The 22,981-nt window shown below is 35.6% G+C and overlaps 2 protein-coding genes across 5 annotated transcripts in view; both read right to left on the reverse strand.

The window, feature by feature from the left end:
• C1H8orf34 (chromosome 1 C8orf34 homolog) overlaps window positions 1-16,340 on the reverse strand; it is a 159,244-nt gene extending 142,904 nt beyond the window's left edge. Inside the window, exon 1 of the mRNA XM_088058172.1 lies at window positions 16,211-16,340. The gene's annotated coding sequence lies outside the window, so the exon portion shown is untranslated. The remainder of the gene's footprint in view (window positions 1-16,210) is intronic.
• A 606-nt stretch (window positions 16,341-16,946) lies between these two features.
• Window positions 16,947-22,981, reverse strand: part of PREX2 (phosphatidylinositol-3,4,5-trisphosphate dependent Rac exchange factor 2) — a 169,624-nt gene continuing 163,589 nt past the window's right edge. For all 4 annotated transcript variants that reach the window (XM_014255924.2, XM_014255930.2, XM_005517107.3 and 1 more), the window contains one exon: window positions 16,947-22,314. In XM_014255924.2, the coding sequence (XP_014111399.1) occupies window positions 22,269-22,314 (46 nt within the window). In that variant the 3' untranslated portion in view covers window positions 16,947-22,268. The remainder of the gene's footprint in view (window positions 22,315-22,981) is intronic.

Genomic DNA, 22,981 nt, shown 5'->3' on the forward strand with positions numbered 1-22,981 from the left:
TGACATTAGGAAATACATCCTCTGGAAATTATTAATTTAGTCTTCTGTCTCCACCACTGGTAAAGTTTTGTTTCAAGGAATCACCATTTGTGTCTTTCTACTCAAGGTCTTTAAGTCAGAAAAATAATGATTTGTCCCATTGGAACTCTCTGGAAGGAATTAATGTATTGCAAGTGTTCTCCATCATGAAGTTCCATTCACTCCTGCACTAGTATTGAAGTTGCACTCATGTTCAAATCCTTCAATTGTCCTTTTCTCCCCCATTCTCTACTAGAATGTTTCAATCTCAGTTACTGCACTTCTTTCCCCTTTGTGTCCTCATGTACCTGTTCCATAGTCTACAACGATGAAAAGTTTATATTCTACCTCATTTACTGGAATATTAATATTTGGGATATTTCTCCAAATAATTTATTTTCTAGCATCACAACAAAATGTTTACTTATTTTTAGTTTATAAATGAATATCCAGTTGCTTCATTATGCATGAACATAATGACATTATGCAGAAATATATTTTCTTTATAGTTATGATTGACTGGTCCAAATTAGAGTTGTTTTCTACTGCAGTGCATTTTAACAGGGATTTCAATATTATATACATCAGCACAAGTTAAAAAGTTACAATCTGTTTCATGACAAAGCCAAATCTCATGTAAATAAAATTTACTTCTTAGTTTAAAAGTAAATTAGCAAGGAGAAATATTAACCTTCTAGTTAATGTTCCTTGCTATCTGAATAAACTGCTGTTTCAAATATGAATCCCTTTTCCATTATAACTCCCATTTTATACAAGTACATTCCAGTCAAAAGCTGAATAGCATATGGTCATCTCCAGATTTTTTTTCAATATATCAAAAAAAAACAACAAAAAAACAACCAAACAAAAAACCACAACATTATGTTTCAAAATTACCTGGTTCCAATTTCTGAAAGACATTGAAATTACTTCTACCTCCTGTGGGGATAATACTCAAAAACAACTGTAGAGAAACTGCCACCTGGGAATAATTTTTAAAACATTTTTAATATATCTAAAAGTATTTATAAAGTAGTTTAAATGTTCACATAAAATGGTGCATTTAAAATGAAGGAAATGGAAAGAAGACATTTTCCTTTACAAATACAAAAACAGAGTGTAATTTCATTTCAGTTCACATTTGAGAAGCTTGAAAAACAACATATCAAAAATGCAAATGTATACAATAAGTTTAAAGGCAAATATAATGCAATTGGTCTGTGTAGTAGCTAAATCAGGAAATTGATTGTAATTGTAGTTTATTTTATGAGAACATAATATAATTACAAGACTGTTGAAAGGGAAGCTTATATACATCAAAATTAGTGGATTAAGACATAATGTCCTTATATGAAATTCTGCCTCAGACTCCGAGGCAAAGGGTAAAGTGGCAGAGTATGGTAATGGACTTAAGAGCCCCACAGAAGATTAAGAAAAGCCATACTGCCAGCAGTGCTCAGCAGGGGTGCAAGGAAGAAATCAGGGTATCATTTCAAAATTAATTGACAGGAGAATATGGGATGAAGAAATTGCTTGAGCCCTAAAATACAGTCTTTCTTTTTATAGGCTGTAGATTAACCTTGCCCTATGTCCACACAGAAAGTCAAGAGTATAAGGACACATGAAGCCTTCAGGGTCCAGCCTGGACTGGAAGATAAAGTTCCCAATGGACAAAAAGGTCTCCCAACTGATTCAGAGATGCAAAAATAACATTGTTTTCTTAGAGCTCAACAATTGCAGAGAATAAGATTTGCCACTAGCACTGATCACTGAGGGCAGGAGAAGCAATGCTTGTAGATTGCATGGACATAGAATTTGACCTGGGATTAGGTCAAAAGTCCTACAGAGCTTCCATTAAATGTGTAGAGTAAGTGAAATGAAAATTATAGGATGACTAAAAAAGTTTATGTGGAATACAACAGTGGCAATGAGCTGAGGGGTAAGATCAGTTGTGTTTTCTCATATGAGCTACTGGAAAATAAGATCAGAGTCTATTTTGGATGTAGTCCAAGGTGCATGCCAAGCAGAGCAAAAAGATTACAAGCTGAAAGAACATTAAGAAATGAGTGATTACAATAAAATCAGGTATAAAATATGTGCAAAATGCATGCTGCAAGAGCTAGTATGCTTTTAATAAGTGGAGTGGAGCTGAGGTCTGGGAAAATATAAATTGCAGTGGTTGATCTATCCTAATGATAAAAGTAATGTCAATTTGGATAAAATAAAAATGAGAAATTGAGACATATAGATAAAAAACTCTCTAGTGGCAGATTGGGAATCAAATAGGTTTCATATACATTCTATACAATGAACTGCAATTATAATTTGCAGTCTGATATTAATATGTCTCCCAAAAGATTCTTAAAATGCTACCCAACACTTTGGCAAAATGACAGCCACAGCAAAACTACATTTAAAACATGCAAAACCTTTCAAAAGTGTGAAAAAAAATTGCTACTTGTTACAAAGACATTTCTGTGGTGATGTATTTTCTATCAACACTTTGCATATATTCACTGAACTTCACTCCTAAATAATGCTTTTCAGTATTTCAAGAATTTCAAATTTCTTGGGTCAAGATTCTAGAAAGAACAGTTTTCCTGTTCTGTGTTAGACTAGGCCATGAGACAGCCAGGCCTGACTTTTCTATATAAAAGTGTTACTTTCTACCAGCATTTGGAAAAACCATTACCTTTCCCATTTAAGTATCTCTAACACCTGTGCAAAGTAGAAATCTTACAATAAGTTACAATGTGTTGAGGGATAGTAAAGGTCATTGGTATACATGTTTCTCCTTATAAGAAAAAAAAAATGTACAGCTTAATGCATTACAAAGGGTTTTGTGAACTTTCCACTCATTCTGCTGTTTTATTCCTTTTTATAAGTTAATATGGAGTAAACAACTACTAAAACTACTACAATTATGTAGACTTGGCAAAGATACAGATTGCTTCAATTGGCCTTGTCTCACCCAGTTCTGCAACGGAGCACACATTTATATTTGCAATAGAAATATACAAAACCCCTTAAAGTCTCAATTTTCAGTCAGCACCTTTAACAATAACTCTTCTTTTCTATGCATGAGGGCATTTATATGTTCATTCCACAGAGCATGTCAGAAGCTAGCCACCAGGTAGGAAAGTGTTTGGTTTTCACAGGTGAAACTCACTGCAAAGAAAACCCAAAACCTTTCTCTGCCCAATGTCTCTTTTTTCTTTCCTGTCTGGCATTCAGAATGAACTTTCAGATTCACAGTGAACAGCTATTGCCATAGTTTTCTACTACAAATGAGTACTTTATTTTGCAGCTTAGAGCTATTGAGATGGTATTATGCATACGTTCATATTTAATTATTTAATGCAATTAGCAAGTCCTTATGGCTTTCCCTTGTATAAGGTCATTGTATTTTCTACGTGGTGGCAGAAAGGAGCAGTAGTTCTTGTTGTTTTGTGGTCTCATCAGCTCATACAAACTAATTTAGATCAGGCTGCACCAGGTTTGGGTGCTCATCCAAAATCCTTAAAGGGGCTTCAGAAGATTGAACTAGTGATTTGCAGCTTGAGAATTAATCTGACACAATATAATGCCAAATGATCTAGAAGGTACTAGATTGCTGCACAAAGTCTTCGTGAGGTGATCCTGACCAAATTCAACTTCCTTCTTCAAACGGGTTTTATCTAAGTATTATAATCACTCATACATAAAATAAAAATTTACACTCACACATATATCAAGAATTCCTGTGGACAAAGGTGCTATCCGAGGTGAATAAAGATAGGAATTTGAGGAGTATGACAGGGAGTACAGTATAAACCTAATAGCTAAACAACAACTGGCTTATGGAATTTGGTAGAAGATTACCGATAAATGCCAGAGCTGGAAAGGTGAATCACAAGACAAAAAAATATTTTTCTTTCAAGTGGGAATAAAATTTCTCACACAATATCTACTAAATAGTTTCAGTGTCTCATTTGGGTAGTTATTTCAACAGATAACATGGATAAAATTTGTAACTACTTATTGCCTTCAACGTCATCGGTCATGTATGCATTTCATCTAAGGTGCATGTACGTTAATTTAAAAATCTTTAAAATCTTTTAAGGCAAGTTTTCTCTATGCAAGGAAAACATATTATTAAAAAAACATATGTGTACATATATGATGTTTCAACAGAACTAATGTTTATAGTGGGAGGTAGATTTTGCTTTGGTGTGGGTGTTATGTAGCAAAGCCAAACAAGTTCTGCATATGAAAAACAAGTGATAATTTGAAAAAAAATTTTTTTTTGGTCAGGAAAGGATTCACTGAATAATTCAGAATGGTTAGAAAGTCCTAGATAAAGACACACAAGGCAAAATACAAAGGCACGGAGATAGAAATTGTCTACCACAGTTCAGTGGCAATCCACATTACATGTGCATATGTATACGCATAGTATTTCCAGTATCTAATAGAGGAGTCAAGGCCACTAGGATCACATAGGCAATTAGGTTAGCCTTGTTATAATAGAAGTCATAGAAATTACAAAATTAAACAGAAATAATATCCAGATATCTACATTTAGGTGCCTAGAGACACCCAAGTCCTTGTTCTTGAAGTATTTATATATGTGCTTAACTTTACAGAATTTGTAGCTTCATGAGCACAGAGTTGTCAGGAAGCAATTTTCATCTTGGGAAATGCAAGACCAAGACACAGAGACAAATAGGACAAATAGAAAATCAAAAAAGCCAAGGTAAATGCAGAAGAAAAATCATAATTAAATATGTGCATACACACATACGTTTATCTATGTGTGTGTACATATGTACATGTGTCTATATATATGGCTATCTTTATGATGCCTGAGGAATGAAAAAGAAGAGATAAAAAAGTACAAGATTCCATGCCTGATTATAAATGCCTTAAAAAAATAACACCAAAGCACAGCTAATTTGAAATATCTCCATATTTCACTGGCTAGGCCAACTATTATTAATATTTATAACAGAATGTGAGTAGGAACTTTCCCCTTCCTTTTGTTTTCAATTACAACTTTCACACAAGGTAAACCTTCCATACCTTCCTTTCCCCCTAAGCTACATTTGGATGTATTTAGATCTTTATATACTACACAATTTATACAAAATCCTGGTAAGTAAAACAGAAAGAATCTTCCCAAAGGCCATGGCAGACAGTATTTTTTACTCCTGCAATGCACACACAGTTGTGTTACAAAGTGCTTAAGATTAGGCAACATTTTGGAGCAGACAGAAATTATTTCATTGATTTCAATAATGCCATTGTTACATGTAGCAGACAAAAGTGTGCATCTTCACATTTCTGCTTTGCATAACTTTAACACAAACTAAAACAAAACAAAATTACTATACTCAAGTATAAAAAAACACCTTTGTGGTAATGGCTCCTTCTGAAGTAACTTCATGTTTGTTCTAAATGACCAGATACTGTCAGTTCCAAAATAGAACTTTGAACATTCAAAGTAAAGAATGAGCTTTCCTATTGAGGCCAACAGATGTGCAAACCCCCAAATGATTCCTTATCAAATTATTCCTGTATTTCCTTATCAGGTTGTGGGTCAGGGCAAACTCAGGTTCATGCTAGAATGTCATAACAGCTTTGAAAATTAGGGTTTAGAAGGGTTTTGAGATGTCCTTTACACCATTCTGCAGTCCAAAGGCAAACTCAGACATATATGTAACATCTGAAATATTCCTTATGATTTGCAGGGTGAAAGACTGCACAAAAAAAACCAAGCAAACAAATAAAAACCACAACCAAAACAAACAAAACCCCCCAAACAACCAAACAACCAAAAACAAACAAATAAAAAATATTTAACAGACAAGTGTACTTAGAGTAAACCAACTTTTTTAAAAAGGTAAAATTTTTCTTTTTCATATTTAGACAGTCAAGAAAATAATTCTTATTCTTGGCTCTCTAAGTTTCATTGAATCATTGTGCTGTCACTGGTTGCTGCACTGTTTGGATGAAAACATGTATACTTTATCATCAGTATCTCGGTCACCTATTGAAAAACTAATAATAGAATACAAAGACCCTTCCAAAAAGGGAGGAAGCAGTCTTCCAGTCCTCATGAGGAGGCTATATTTTATCCAAATTTCCATCTCTGGATTCCCTTGAGGAATCCTGTTAACTATTTTTACTGGCAGCAAAGAAAACTATGTTTTCAAATACTTTTTGTATTTATATGCATACCTTATATTCTTTTAAAGCTCTGGTTTGGGATTCTTTTCTCCATCTCTCATCCAGGCCTAAAACTTAGAAGATTTTTTACAGTTCTTATTTTTGTATGTTCTTGGATTGAAACTTTTTATTATAGTAAAATATTCTGACTTCTTAGTCAAAAAGTCATGCTATATTAATTGTTCAAGTAACTACCGTAGCAAATTATTTGATGGTCCTTTACTATAGTTAGTAGTCTGGAATGCCCTGTTCCTCCTACTTCTGCTCTTTGTTATGCTTTTTCTAAGTGTATTTACCACAGAAAATTAAATCTCTTAGTTCATGTAGATGTCAGGGATATTTGAGAAGGCCTGAAAATGGGGTATTCATTTCAAAACAGCATTCACCTTTCTACTTTATTTGTCATCTAATAGTTTTATCCAGAAACTATAATATTCAATCTTTTTGGTTTTGTTTTGGTTTTTTTTTTTGCCTTTCATCTGACAGTTAAATGAAATTGCTGACACATTCACCACACATTTGAAGTGAATAGTAACAATTGGATAAGTGGCATGTATTCACATTCTTGGCATGGAAAGAACCATAAATATGTGTCTCCATTATCTCTGAGATCCATAAAAGGGCAAAGATCCCAACTACTTACAGGAAGGTCAAATTAAAGACTAGATCTTTGTTGAGCACTCTGGCTTCATCCACTGTGCCAGGCAGCTGCAGTGCAGCTTGGCACACCCCTTACTTGCAGCTCTTCACACCTGCACAGAGGCTGCTCTTGTGGAACCTGATATAAAGCATCAGGGAAGCAGCAAAACAGCACTGCCAGGGGTATCTATAGCTGCCAGCTGAAGTGCAGAAGTAACTGCTGCGTGCTCCTGCCCCTCTTCCTCCTCCTGCTCAGGAGTCCATGACATTTGAAGTCTATCATAATGAGCATATGCTGCTGTCTTGTAAGATCTCTGGTGTATATGGAGTTGCTGCATAAAAGAGTATCACCCATAAAAAACCTGCATAAGCATTATTTTTTTTTCTCTTACTATGTATATTTTCTAGAAAATGAAGGGTTTTTTTTTTTTAAATACAAACTATAAACCTTCTTCTCAATGTGAAAAATATAACACAATACTAGAGTATCAAAGAAAAACCTACCTTCTGTCTGGCAAAAAATCCTTTACAGTGAGAGCATTCAACGTGTTGTTACTTTATACATAGCAGAACACAGATGCAAGATGTGATATTGACAGTGACTCATTTTACCAGAAAAACCTGGCAGACATAGTTGTAGCTTGGTTTTATGTTCATAGCCATCATGCTTCAAAAAGCCTTTCCTCGAGAAGCTTTTTTTGCTATAGGCCTAAATAAGAAAGCTTATGGTAAAATACTCCATACTCCTTAAAACCCAGCCCTGCAGAAACTTATGAACTCGGCTGATATGGTCTGTTTTCAGAAATAAAAGCATTCAGAGGCCTAAATCTTACTCCTTTTCACTCAAGGCTTAAGCAGCTTTTGATTGAGTTCTCCATCTAGGTATGCAAAGCCATGCAAAACCCTCCTGCATCCAGTAAGATGCCATGGACCATGCTGAAATCCAAATTCACTTCAGTGTTATAAATTCCTTCCAAAACAAACATCTTGACATTCTGGATAAGTGCCATGACTAGTATTTCAACGAGGTGTAATAAAACTGGAGTTACTTGAGACATTAATGAGTCAGAGCCAAGCACACCTACTCTTTAAGCTAACTACCCCTTTCTCTGCTGCTTCAATAGAAATAGCTTTGTTAACACTTAAACTGCACAAAAGGCAAATCTGTAGGAGGATGGTATGGTTGCCTCTGGAACCACTGGAATAGCAAACTCCCTAATCTATTGAGGCCCTTTCCTTTCCAGATGCAATAACACCAATCTAATTCAGATGCATGTAGCTGTCTCTAAAGAACAAAGCTCTGGTATTCATTAGCCAATATTCAGCTCTAGGAGTCACTCCCAAATAGAGTCTGAAAAACTGAAATGCTTGATGCAGTTTCCAGCTTACAGCTTTATTTAAATGCTTAGCAAGTCTGCTCAAATGACAAGTTACAATGATTTTTCAACCTGTTCACAGCTCCTAAGGTGCCAGCCTTGACTTTTGTTCTGAGATAGGCAGCAAGAAACTTTAACTAATACAACTTACTGGAATATAGATCCCTGCAAATTCCTCTAGGGATAATAAGATGTGACAGCTCAACTGCTTCCGTTTGTATTAGTTCCTTTTGCAACCATTGGAACAAAAAAAAACTGTAAGAAGTAAATTTTTATTCATGTGTTTATTTTAATTTACTTGAGGTTTGAGCCAGGAAACTTCATTCAGGGAGTAGAATCTGTAGGAGCAGACATGTCTGAGAATTTTGAAAATACTGTGCAACAATGAAAAGGTATCTTTATGGTTGTTTTTTCTAGAAGGGGTGATCCTTGATATTTTAAATGCTTCACTAAAAATATAGGAATGCACTTCAAATGAACAATGCCAGTCCTATGTACAGTTCTTGTAATTTCAATCCCAGATACTTAGTAATTCAAGTTTTTCAGTAGTCAATAGTCCTTGTCTCATAAAGAGATTCTCAATATTTTCTTTATCACAGAAAAAAAAAATGTAGGATTTTGTTTCAAGCACTTAAAGTTGTTTGATATTACAAAATTCTACTGGGGAAAAAGCAGAAAAGAAACATAAGCAATGCAGACCCCCCTCTACCTGGAATTAAAATTTTATTTAGTATACAAAGCTTCCTGTTCTTCACATTTCTTTTTCTATCACTTCTTTTGCCTTTGTAATCCAACCATACTGAAATTTCTACCTAAGTTTTGGCTGGGTTTGCAGAATTACAAAACTATAGTTTATAAAATTTACTCAGCCCAAATCATAGCAAGACTACAAAGCTATTATCTGAGCAAATTTGTTGAGAAAAAAGTCACCCTGCATTCCATCCAAACCTTATTCAAATAAAATTTTTCCTGAATATATAGTGCTTGGTATACTTTTTCAGGTTCCGAGCACCATGAAATGTAAGGACTGAACTTGGAAATGTTTTATACTGCCATTCTGATCATTCTTGTAGTTTCATTTGTTAGATTGAGAGCTTTCTCTCATCTTCTCATTCAAATGAAGGCTCGTTTAGAGGCACCTGAAGCCAAAAGAGGTTTTGCCTTTGGATCTGAGTTTTGAGTGTGGCCTGTGTCTAAAGACCTTACTCATCTTACCAGCTTACTTACCTCTCCTTCCCCCTCCTCCTCAGCTGCTCTCTTTTTCCTTGCCAAGTCCTAACTAATTTAATTTGGAGGTACTTGAGAAAAAAATAAGATTCTATATTCTTGGAGAATGAGACCATGCTACATAATTAGTACACTGATGCAAAACTTTACTTCTCTTACTATGTATATATTTCAACAGAAATATTGCTGAACATTTTTTTCTTTTTTTGTACCTGACCCATTTGTTAGAACATTTAGGGCAAAGCAGAGGTAATTATCAGCAGCAGAATTATGAACTCAGCAAATTGCATAGCTTCTCCTTTGACAGCTTCAGAATAAATACTAACCTAGTAGCCTGAATATATTGACAAGTGCCTGACTTGGCAGGTCTGGTCCATGAAAGCCCTTATTATAGAAATAATCTATAGTTATGTGGTGAAATAATTGGGGCTCAGCTGTTCCAAGAAGCCTCTGCCAAAAGCATTGAGTGATTCATTACTGCAGCCCCTCTCTCAGTTGGTGCTTCTGAAAAGTTATTGATTCTCCAGAGTCCAGAGGACACAGATCTTCCTCTTCCACGTTCATGAAGCTGCACATAGTGCTTAACTCATAGTAAAATCAACACACACATGTGGGCTTTACTCCCTGGAGGATGTCCTGGTTATACTACCTCAATCTCAAGGTTGTGTGTGAGCTCTAATATTACATTTGTATTCTGACAAAGCTCCTGCTAATGAAATATGCAGGAGAATGTCTACTTTGTGTTTTTAAAGAAGTTAAATAGATTACTAGATTGTGGTTGAGACTTGCATAGTTTTGGGCATGCCTCAAAACCAGCAAGCATGCAGACAGGCAGTTGACTAGAGAAGTTTACTGGTGCAAATATCAGGAATTCAAATGTTGGTTGGCATAAATAGCATCATAAACTTAGATTTAGATTATTTGATAGATATGCTTGGAAGATGCATTTGAATGTTTCCATGTAGAGGAAAGAGAAAACCCTAAAGGTCAAAGGAAAATTATTTACGTTTTATAGATGCTGAAGCAAAACAGATTCCATGGACTAGGGATTTACCGTAAGTAAATACTTAAGTGCATGTTAAGTCTGAAAAGTCTTCTTAATTCCTTTATAGTAATGAACTATGCTCCTTTCCTAACTTAGTTACAACCCTGCAAAAGGTTAAAGAAAATATATGTGATATTTCCAGGTGTATCTAAGAATGATATAGTACCTAAAGGACTGAACAACATAAATATGACAACTGTCTAGCAATACTTTCAGATTATTATGATGCATTTCATTATCCTCAAGGAAAACTAGTTGGGGATTTGTTCTATCTCTAATGTTTCAACAAATAACTGACTTGAGTTCTGATCTTCCAGATTATGCACAGTTTTTAAAAAACTTTGGACAGTTGATACGTCTGGGAAGCTGTGTCAATGCAAATGCAGCATGAATAATAAGGTTCACAGTGAGTGGGAGCTGGTCAGAGAGCCTGTCATTAGGTGTTTAGCTGAAACATTCATATATTCAAGGACATTTTTAAAAGAAAGAGTAGAGGAGGTTCTGAATATAAACCAGGATCTTTGAATAACTGATGATTTTGCCAGTAAGCATTTAAATATAACTTGCCTTACACTGGGATTGGCAGCTAAGGGGAAAGGTCTCTCAACAATGACTCAAGCTAAATTAGACAAATACATAGTGAATGGAGTTAAATACTGGAATTTCATGTGAGTATGAAAAATGTGCATACATAATAAATGTAAGTGAAAGATCAATAAGTGAAAGATCAAGCTTTGTAAGAATTGGTAATTGTTTGTAAGAATTGGTATTTTATTTCTATTCTGAAAGTAATTAATCACACCATGAATATTACCTCATTCATCTTACATTTTTTAGTCATCTAGCTGAGATTCTTAAAGCTAGTCCTTTAGAAACAATGCAGTTAGCCTGGTGTGATTTTTAAAAGCATTCTGATGCCTAATTACCATGGAAATATTTTGGATTAGCCTTCAGAAATTTTGACAAGTATTTGTGTTTATGATTAGGTAACCAAATACAAATGCCTCATAAAAAGGATTTAAGACTTTTCTTGCAATAAAGACGCATTTAGGTGTTCACTGTAAAATTATTGGAGTTTGCTAATGGACAGGAACATTAGCTTTGTTCCCAGTGATGGATATATCTGGACACTAAGCATTTGTTGACACCAGTACCTAAATGAGGAAAAGACAGGTTGCACATCAGAATCCAAGTCCAAAGTGTTGATCCATATCTTAACATCAGTTGGATATATATGTATATACTCTGATAAACCAGCCCCAAGTAACCTCTGAAAAACATGACACAATTTCTGATTTTACTTTTAGATAACTACAATTTCAGTACCTATACCATAATGTCAGTGTTGCTCAAAATGGCTTGTGAGTCTCTAAAATCTCCAGATGCGTCCCTTCAGACTGAAAAAAATCCTGAGTGACTGTAGCTTTGCTTCAGGTACACTTAGGGGGCTGGTAGGCAAATAGGTTGCAGTCTAACTCTCATCTAAGTGCTTCTGAGATCTGAAACAAAGAAGGCTTGATCCCAAGTACATACATTTGTAACATCTAACACAAATGAGGGTATAAAAATCTTAGAGTTTTTTTCTGGCAACTTAAAGTTTACAGTCTGACCTAAACAACATACACACCTGTGAACGTACTTATTCCAGTGCACCCCAGAGGCCTGGCTGTGCTCTAGAAAAGAAGCAATTCTTTACCTCTCCTGCTGCAGATATAGGATGTATCTGCATACAGATGTATCTCTGTATACAGGATACACAGCATTGGACTAACAAGAGTGCAAGGCAGAACCACCTCAACACCTCTCTGGTCTGACCTACCATACCTCCATGCTATTCTGCAGTATCTGAAACACTGCATAGCTGGCACTGCAGTGTGCGGAAAGCAAATTTTTCTGCAGACAGACTGCTAAAATCTAGGTTGACAAAAATTCTCACTTCCCATAGAAGCATAGTTAAACAGTCCTATATGGGAGGCAAACAGCAAATTTCACAGGAAGGGCAAAAGGGAAGCACATTTCTTCCATTTCACCCCATCACATTCAAAGCAGACCTGCTTTCATGTATCACAACTTCAAAAATCTGTCAGGGCTTTGTATTTCCACACTGCACTGACAGCCCTGCTCCATGACACACTTCAAACCAATTCTGAATGAAACAGAAAATGGTTGTGGTTCAACACATTTGAAAAGATCTCAGCATCTGTGATTTTCTTTCCTTTGAACATGAACAGAGTCCATTTTCCATGGTGGTTTATTCTTTGTCCTTCCCATTGAGTCTGTTTAAAGGAAGGTTCACAGGGATTATTAGCATTTTGAAACACAGAAATAGGACTCAGTATAAGAACAGTAGAACTTCCTCACTTTATATCAAATTTTACACTTCTTTGGAGAAAATTTTAATCTGCTTTGAAATTTACTGAAATCCTGATTATCATGATATGTCCCTAATTATTTTGATCTAATGTGGCCTAAGGCAAATATAAATGTTGAGAATACCTAGGGAGAAAGCAGGAATTCCCACTGATTTTTCTGCCCTTCTCATTTGAAAACATAATATAGACAGTTGTCTCGCTTGTATTCTAACTGGTACAGTATATCTGTTTCCTGTTCTTCTGGCAGTCAGATGTATTAAAGACCATCAGGAAGGCTCATATTCTACTTTCATGATGTTGAACTGAGTTTGTTTTTTTGCTATAAGGTCATTTAGATCACAGAACTTAGAACACTAATGTACACAGGGTGCATTTTTACCACAATCTCAGCAGAAAGCACTTCAGTAACACCTCCATCTTCAGAGTCCTCTCTTTGCCTGACTGCTCACCACTAGGAAAAGTGCTCATGCAGGGAGTTCCAAACATACCAGGCATCAAGAGAGGTGTTGAAGGAACAAGAAGCTCATATGATCAGTGAAACCTAAATATTAGCTTCCCCTGTTCCTCAGAAAGAAATCTCACCTGGCTGAATAAATGAGTTTATTAAATGAAAAAAAAAAAAAGGATAAGAATTTCTTAAAATCTCATTTAATATATCATTTTGTTACTGAAGAAAGTAGAGAGACATTGATTGTTTCTCATATTAGATATAAAAATAGGCATGATTAGGTAGGGGGATTGTGTTTATTTAAAAATAAGGCCTAAGACTAAATGAGATTATCTTTCTCCTCATGACTGCTGTATGGTGAATACCCAGAAAACATCATTTCATCCTATGCTACAGTTTCAAATATTAATGCTTTCTGTCAAAGTCATGGGAATTAGTCCAGAAATGAAAGCTTACTGTCTGTTCTGTCTGTATCAGGCCCACAAATGTCCTTTAAAATTGGCCCATGATTGTAATTATTTCCCTGTTTCCCAAGCTACTAATTTTCCAGGGTGTGCTGTCAAAATTCCAAACACCTACTCGACTTCTTAATTTATAAAAGCTTTATGTATTTTCCTATTTTGGAACAGCATCTAATATATTGCTAAGCATTCAATCAAGCTTCACTTTGTCTTGACTTTGAATTCAGCTGCCACTCAACATATTTTGAAATGTATTACAATATGAGCAAGTAGTGCTGATTATCATCAGACATTATTTCCGTCTTAATCTGGGTGATACTTTGTCATTAAGTTTTGTGATGAAGCACTGGCTGTAGATAATACAGTGCTGATGTTCATTTGCTTGCAGTCATGTCCTGTATTGGTTTGATTAGACCTACTCTATGGCTGGTTGATGACAAAACCTCATTGATTACATGTGGTCTGCTTCTCATTTCCAGTCAAGCTTTCTGTCTTGAGACATGAATAGTTTCATTAATTAGGTGAACTAAACACGTTGACAGCCATTCAAGCTAGTCTGGGTCTGGCATAATAGTGCTGGTATTATGGATTCATTCTCTGCAGTCAATGAAAATTTGGTTATTCATTTAAATGAAAGCAGAATCAAAACCTATTGGTGTTCCTTTCATTTGATTATGCGCCCAGAATATATCCAGTACAATTTCCTCCTACTTTTAGAGGCTGTTATAATTCACAAGGAAAGACACTGGTTATTTACTCCAGATGTAAAAATCCCTCCTGCTCTGATAAAGAACTCTAAATAATTAATGACTAGCTAAACCTAGAGCTTAAAAAATCTAGATATAAGCTAAAATTCTAACAATTTATATTGAGTCTTGTATAAAGCATGCAGTTGTTTATAAAACACCAACCGTATTAAATACTTGGAAAAACTAAAGCCAGATCTTCAGGACATTCCACTGCTGTGTTTACACTCCTCAGCACTTTCCTTATCTAACAGTCTTCCTAAGTACCCAGTGTCTTTTCCCCCCCACTTCAATACTGATTACATTCTGGAGATCCATTTTCAAATACTTTTTCCAAATTAGGAATATAGACATTTTTGTACACTACCCTTAGTCCCAAGATTAAAATCAATGAAAGCCTCCCATCTACCTTGTGACTGGAAATGGGCATTTCCCCTTCCCCTCCTGCCTCCCCATTAATCTAACTCATTGGTCTGCTTCAAGACAACAAAAGCCAGGAGTATGTTACACATGGAAAAACCTGCACCAGCACTGGATATTACTCCTGGAAAGCAGCAAGAGCAGGTCCACTCCCTGAAGTGGAGACAAACTAGGACTTGTGGGTGAACAGAGTGCAGTGGCCTTCCCCTGGAAACAAAGGGCTCCACTGACAGTCCAAGGATGATCACACAGGGCAAAATATTGCAGCAGGTTCAGGGTCCATCCAGAAAGTCCTGTCACACACAGAAGAAGATGGGACAAGGGACAAAACTACCCATATCCCTGGTTTCAAGGTTCACCCAGGATAGGTGGGGTAGGGCTGGGAGGAGCTGCACAGGCCTGATCTGAAGTGCTGCCCAGAATACATGGCTAGTGAGTGCAGGGATGAGGCTGTTTTGATCAATTAGGGCATTTTAGGGTCCTCAGAACCCTGGCAGCTCCACAGAGCAAAATGAATATGGAAATAAGGAAGTGGGGGAAGGAATCAGGTACTATCTGGGAAAGTAGTTGCAGAGAATTAGGATTTTACAAGAAAGAATGAAGTAACTGTTAGCAATTACACTTCATTAGCATAAACCAAGTATGAGCTTCATCTATCCTGTTTCTGCATGACATAATGAGCTATTAAAAAACCTCCAAAGCAATCAAATGTATACTAAAAGTAAGTTTATGAGTAGCATTTAGAAGGAAGTGTCTTTACTGTCAAAGCTTAGCAGACACATATTTTGATGGGAGGCAAAGATATATTATCATTTTTGAATCATGGAATCACACCATGCTCATTTGACATGTAAGTGTATCAGGTGCCTTTGAAGACTTTTCGACTTTCAAATCATGATGATAGCAATACTTTTTCATGAAACATGCAAAATTACTGGACACCCAAGTGCTACCATGGTGTAACTGATTATCTTTCTCAGCAGTTGTTTCAAAGCACTATTATTCCCATTGTGTACACTGATCAAGAAAATAATTCTTTGGACTCTATTTCTGAGGTATTCATGGAAGCAAGACCACAGAAATGAGGAGCACAGAAAAAAGCAAGCTCACTTGTAATGGTAGAAAAGCAGACTATATTTGAAATCCTGTGGTCACTTCTGCTTTCAAAAATCACAAAATTACAGAGAGAAATACATAGACAGAAGAAAAAAAAAAATCTATCTTCCATGTCTAGTTATCAGAAATACTTACATCCTCCTCCTCCTCCTCCTTGCTTGCTTAAGATGGAAAGCAAAAGGGATTTTACATAGTAACTGTAGTTGCTTTTGGTCCTGTCTCCACTGTTCCTTTCAGTCCTGAACATCTGTTGATCACAACAACCATGTAGAGATCAGAAATCGCTTCATATAGAGACACCTGCTCTGCAAGGTCTAGTAGTTCATCAGCTTTCAGTCCTACAAAAGAAGTTGCAAGTGCAATTGCAACTCCTCAACCCCCTGGCATCCCAAAAGATCCTTCTAAATGAACAGTCATTTATTGGTGTTTTTTTTAGTACAAGGAGTACAACACTCCACACACACTGTGCTTGTCACAGAGCAGTAAGCAGAAAGTCCTCAGAAAAATAAGTGCAAAAAAGGTGGATATTTTAGAGCTTTGTGGAACAGTGATGGCACCATGGGCCAGAAAGCAATTTTCCTGCCTGTCTCTTCCGGCCTTCACAAAGTGCAGCTGCCCAAATCCAGGGGCTACTGCTCATGCAGGGTACAGTTTTCCAATGGTTATAAAGATGTATTTCAATTACCAGCAATGAGCCTAGGTTGGGCCTGGGTTTGCAAAAGAGATTCTTATTAAAAACATTTATTCCTAGAAGCTTAATTTCTGTTCTCCTGCAGCAGAATTCCTAGGCAGGCAGACTGAAAGGGCTAAAGACGCTCAACCCACTCCCTCCCAGCTTACTTCTTGCTTACAAATGAAGAGGTTTGCAGTGGCCATATTATGAATGGTTTTATTGCTCTCTGACATTTTGTAATACATTGTTACCATTCCAGTCTTTACTATGTAACTAAAAAAATAAACATAGATCTAAAAGTACACACTATTAGTTTTACCCATTGTCAATATAGTAACTGATTCAAAGTATGCTACAGAGGCACTTTACAAAGCAAAGGAAAAAGTAATTTAAATCCATGTTCCAAGGATCTTTAATTCCAAAAGTTACTTCCAACAAACTCAACTACCCACAGAATTGCTAGTTTGATTGTTTTCAGATAAAAGCTGACTGAGACATTCTGTGTATGGCTGTACTTACACACAATATTTCAAAGCAGTAATGGCCTCTTGTGCTTAATGAGATGTTACAAAATATATTCTTAATTTTAAAAATGTGTGCAATACTCAATGCAGAAATTAATTTCATTTTTAAAGTATAACACAAATATAACCAAATACATACACTATATACAGGGTGTAAAGAAGCTAATAAGGCTACTTAGTTTTTTAAATCTGGCGTATAGTACTGCAGATAGGACACACAAACACACACAGAAGGTGTTGTGGATACTCCCATGAAAGTCCAAATCTAAGTACTTTCAGAAATGTCCCAGCTACTTTGAACACTCTATTGGACTTTCAAACTGAAGTAGAAGTTATTGCTAAAGTAGACCTCTAGTATGGAGATATATATTTTTAGAGAAGAATGTAAGAAAAAAAAAAAAAGCTTGTTTAGCCTCTGGAAAATCTGAAATTTCTCACCGGTGTTAATATCTGCATGACTGTGAGTGCTGTATATTCATTTATACATACATAACAAGAAAACCCACATCATCTAGCAGGAAAAGGGAAACATTCATAATTATAAACTTTCTTTAGGAAAACTTGGTTGATATATACAGTATATAAAAAAACCCTATGCAACTGTCAGCATACAAAAATACGAGTTCAGCATCTTTCTATACCTCAAAACCTAATGATGAAAAATCCGGGTATCCTGAGTCAGGTATGTACTGCACATCTAATTTACCAATGCCAGAGTACTGTTGGACTACAATTAGAAAAGCACTACCTGCATTTACCAAGTACAGAGATAAAATACATAAGGCAATGCATTAGCTCTTTTCATACTGTAAAAAAAAAGCAAAAAATATTCTTAAAATGCTGGCAGATGTATCCATGAAGGAGCTGTAAAGTAAAGAGTATGGAACAGTATGTAGATACATACTACAGTTACTGATTTTCTCATTTAAATGAAAATAAATGAAAGACGCTTTCCTTTTTTGAGCATTATGCTTAACCATGATGTGTATACTCACATTCAGGCAAGTGTCTTAAATACATACTTACATGTATATATATATATATATATATATATATACACTACATTTGACAATGAATTAATAAAACACATTTGCACATTCGTTTGTGAATTTCTCTGGCTAAAATCAGATCAATAAAAGTGGTTCATTTTTTTTCCATTAAAGGATTCTAACAAATGAAATTAAGTATGACTACTATAAATCCTTGTTGACTGAAGTTTAATTGTTTTGGCTCTAAACCAGTAGAAGAACAGTTCTGACCACTACCGACTGCATTAAAATAAACGAATACAAACTGATCCAAAACCCTGATGCATTTGCTAAAACCCAGTGAAATCTACCCAAAAAGCCACTAAAGATTCAAAATGCCTAAGTGGAAATGAAATTGGTTGGTTGCTTCAGCTGAGAGCAGGAATATCCACTTTAAAAAGGATCTCTAAACACAAAGTTTGACAGTGAAAAACTGGACTATATACATTTTTATATTTATTTACATTAACAATCTACAAGGAAAATAGATATTAAAAAATAATTACTTTGGGGAACTAGACTGAATCAATGGCCATGTCATAGACTAAAGACAATTTAACATCCTATTAGTCATAGATGATGGTTGCAAAGATAGCCCAAATATCCTCATGTCTACTTAAAAATCTATGTTTTCTCCAAGCATGGATGCTATAGCAACTCATGGCAACTCAGCTGTTCATTGGCCTGTAACCCTCCCTTCGCAGGCTAGCACTGAATCATGGTAGTATTTGGTAATGTATGCCTCTAGGTCCTTGAATTTATTCCCAGAAGAATTACACTTGCCTTGGGTGAAAAAGTAAAAATGACATACAGATTTTTTTCCCTAAACCAGTACGACACTTTGTTGTAGAAAAAAGGCTAAGTAACCTGTTTCTGTCAAAACAAAGATTTAAGAAGCTATAGGTGATACAATTCTGGTAAATCATCGCTCTTGGTCATCTCTTCTTGCCACCTGTGAGTTTAAATATTTATAAGAGAATAAACATACTGTGATGAGAATGGATATTTCTTTTTTACTCTGTAAGTGCACCTTGTATAAGGAGGAAATACGTCCTATACATATACCAAACAAGATAAACAGCTTTAATGACGAACATATGTATATTTATATTTTAAGAATGGACTTACTAAAGTCCATTTAATGTTATTAGAAGTCAATAGAATGGTGTTAGAATGTGCAGTGTGCTCTGAAAGCTGAGGGACAAGAAAAGTAGTCTGAATACTACACGCTTCGTACAGGCCATTGAAGAACATTTTGAGAAATCAGATCCCCACTTTTTAATAGTCAGTAAGTGGGCCATTTGTGCCCCATTTCCTCAGAAAATAGGTTGGACTCGATCTATAAGTTGGAGTCAATAATCCCAGAGATCTTTTCAAACCTAATTGATTCTGTGATTCTATGTGTTACTGTGGAGTCATATTTTTATGTGTTATCTGTAATCCCAGAAAACAAGGGCTTAAATTTCTCAGCTCCTTTGATACCAGGCTAAATAGATGCTTTACTTTGCAATATGGGCCACCAATAAATCTCATAATGCTGAATAACTTTTTGAAAACTGTCCCTAGAGGGGGTAAAAAAGAATAAAGGACCAAAAGTTAAATACCAAAATAAGAGGTCATGATTTCTGATGCACACTCATGAAATAACAGCTAAAGAATTTTGACCAGTGACTGGCTCATAATTACTTGTCCTTTACAGATGTCTATTATCCCATGATTTCAACAACAAAATGAAACAGGGAATTATGATATTATACAGGAAGACTATTTTGGAGTATTTGCACTCCTATCATTTTCAATGCTATATAAAAAAATCCACAATGACTAGTTACAATAATGCATGTACATGCAACAGATTTTGTCCTCTAGGTTATTTTATTGTCTACAGGCTCAGCAGCACCATGCAGCTGACAGCTGACTTCCCTCATAGTAAATCAAACCTCATGAGGGGAAACCTCACAGGAAGATGTGAGCTCAGAGCAGGGCTGACACCAGCACACCCTTGGCTTGAGGTGCTTATGGCTTCTCTGTACTTCTGATGTCTGGACAAGCAGAAACTGAAATTACTGGTGCTTGTGCCTGGAGCACGAATTACCATAGCCAATACTGTTGCTCTGAATGAAACACATCTGAAAGTATGAGGTCCTGATGAGAACAGCAATTATAGAAAACATAACTCTTTCTTATGTGTAAGCATTATGTCATGCTAGACAAAAACCTTTAAAAATTATCTTTTTTTTTTTAATTTTTATTTTGCTTTTGTGTATTAAGTTTTTTAATCAAAAGGATCATAGTTCAATAGCTTCCAGTAACTATGAAAGAGAGTAAACTTTAAAGCACAAAGGTGAAGTTGTTACTGGATGTTCATTACTGCATGTCTTTGTCATTGTTTAATGCAAACATTCTCTACTTATGGTAGGACCAGTAATTGATATGACTACATAAATATATACATGTTGAAATGAATTATATCTGTGGATATATAAAAATACTTATTTTCTTAGAAAATTTAGGTCTGTGTAAAAACATTTAGAATACTGAAGAAGGTGAAAGCTCTAATTCCTCCTTTGGAGAAAAATAACAAGTTCCCTAAATATCCTCTATAAAAAAAACATTCTCTTCAAGAGTACAGATCCTTTTGAATTCTTACATATTTCACTGTAGATTGATAGATTCATAAATATTTAGATCATATGCAAAAATTGTTGTGAGATTTGATTGCTACAGCATAACTACAGGCTGGTGTTGTACAAAAAATAAATTTTATTCAGACAGTATGTGTTTTGCTCTAATGGAACACAGAGCTACTGCTACAAGTAGAACTATTTCAGAATACAGTTTTTGTTTTAATGTGTTCATATATAAATCCTTGTTTGGGGGCATTTTCTCTGAAAATTCTTTAGCCAAACAAACAGCCAAATGAAGATAAATTCTCCCTGGGCTCTCTAAATAGTTAGTACAATTTCAAAATAAATCTGTAACGATTACCGCTCCAAAGAATTGAGATGCTATACAAAACAATTCTGACAAAATGTGGAAAATGGTAGCATAAAATATCAAAACACTAAACGATGCTTGAACTTCAACCAGTCATTTCCAGTTTAACAATACTGACTCATCTCTGCCTTATGTAGATTTGTTAGTGTAGTGCTACAGAAGAATATACACAGCTCTGGAAAACTCTGAAGTGCAGAGATGTAATAATATAAAACATTTGAGTCTGAAACTCAGCCTAACAATGGATAAAGATCAGACTCATCCTTCTCCTTCATTATACTGGCAGCTGCAAAAGGGCAGAACTTTACCTTAAATGCCATTTGGCGCTCCTAATGCCATGTAGGTCCTCCTTCCAAAGCAGCATGACAAGCACTGAGTTTACTGATTACAAGCACACATCCATAGCAGCTGCCTGCAGCCATTAAATACAATCCTGAAATGAGCATTCCATCTTTAAACCTCACCTTATATTCTTGAAACAGTCAACATTCCAAGAAATTATGATGGTGACAGGAAAAAAAGCTTTATCAAGTGCAAAGGGCCCCATATGAAGTGCATGCTCATTATCAAGCCTAGTTTATCCAGGCTTCCACAAGAACACATTCTGCATAGTGTATAAATGAAGACATTCCCTCTGAACAAGACTTTTTTTTCAAGCTGCTGGCTATACCTATCCTGTGGCTGAACAAGACACATCAAATTAATCTGATTCCAGTGTAAAATTCCCAAGGAAGAGTACTATGCTGTGAGTGTAAGGCTGGAGTGCACAGATTTTAGAAATGCTTCTGGGAAGACATTTTTCAATGCCAGTGGGTAATATTTAGGGTATTTCTTTCTTTGTCCTGAGTAAAATATTATTTTTTTTTTATTTATCAAAGCTGCAGAGACATACTGCTGTAGTGCAGTTGGATTTTTGTCATATAGTCCCAGTATCCTAAAGGCCATTATTGGGTTGTTTTCTGGAGCAGATCTCATTCTTCTCCAACAGGTGGTGGTGGCTGGCACAGCTTGTATAATCTGACAATGACAAACAAATAAAGCAATCATTATTCTGAGAACTAGGTCATTATTACGATGAGTAAATTTAAGGAACACAAACTAAATCTACACCTTTCTGCACTGCAAAACAAAAGGTACTGAATTCAGTTTAATACTGTCAATTTAAAACTAATAAAATCTTCCTTGTAAGTATTGTCGTTTACATTGAAAGTCGAATAATTAAAACACATATCTATAAGCAGTCTTATAGACACATTTCATTACAGAAAATTTTCATATTTCTGCACTGAAGATGCCTTCATTAATCCTATTATCAGTTGTTGCCCTGGATTTCTCAATTGGAAAAGCTGCATGGTGAATGTAATTGCCTCCAATTCTGTTTTGCCTTGGCCCAGTCAAACCTTACTCTAAAAATATTTACCTGAAGGCCTGATGCTGTTTGAAGCACCCAAGTCAGGTGTCAGACATGTGACACTAGCATGAGATTTTAAACTCTCTCTCCCTCTGTTTCTTCATGGATGAAGTCAACAGCAGTAAGATTTGGTTCAAATGACTACCTCAGTACAGACTGAAGTAGCCACTGCTCTTATAAAGGTTTTTGGACTTCTATTAACCCCTTTTGCAAGGACTTGGTTATTAACAGGTGTTTGAAACTTTACCGTAACAATAGAAATACTGAAAATAA

This window comes from Pseudopodoces humilis, chromosome 1 (genome assembly GCF_049639895.1).
Source record: "Pseudopodoces humilis isolate 2021_Gansu_Grassland_sample_001 chromosome 1, ASM4963989v1, whole genome shotgun sequence".
Lineage (NCBI taxonomy): Eukaryota > Metazoa > Chordata > Aves > Passeriformes > Paridae > Pseudopodoces > Pseudopodoces humilis.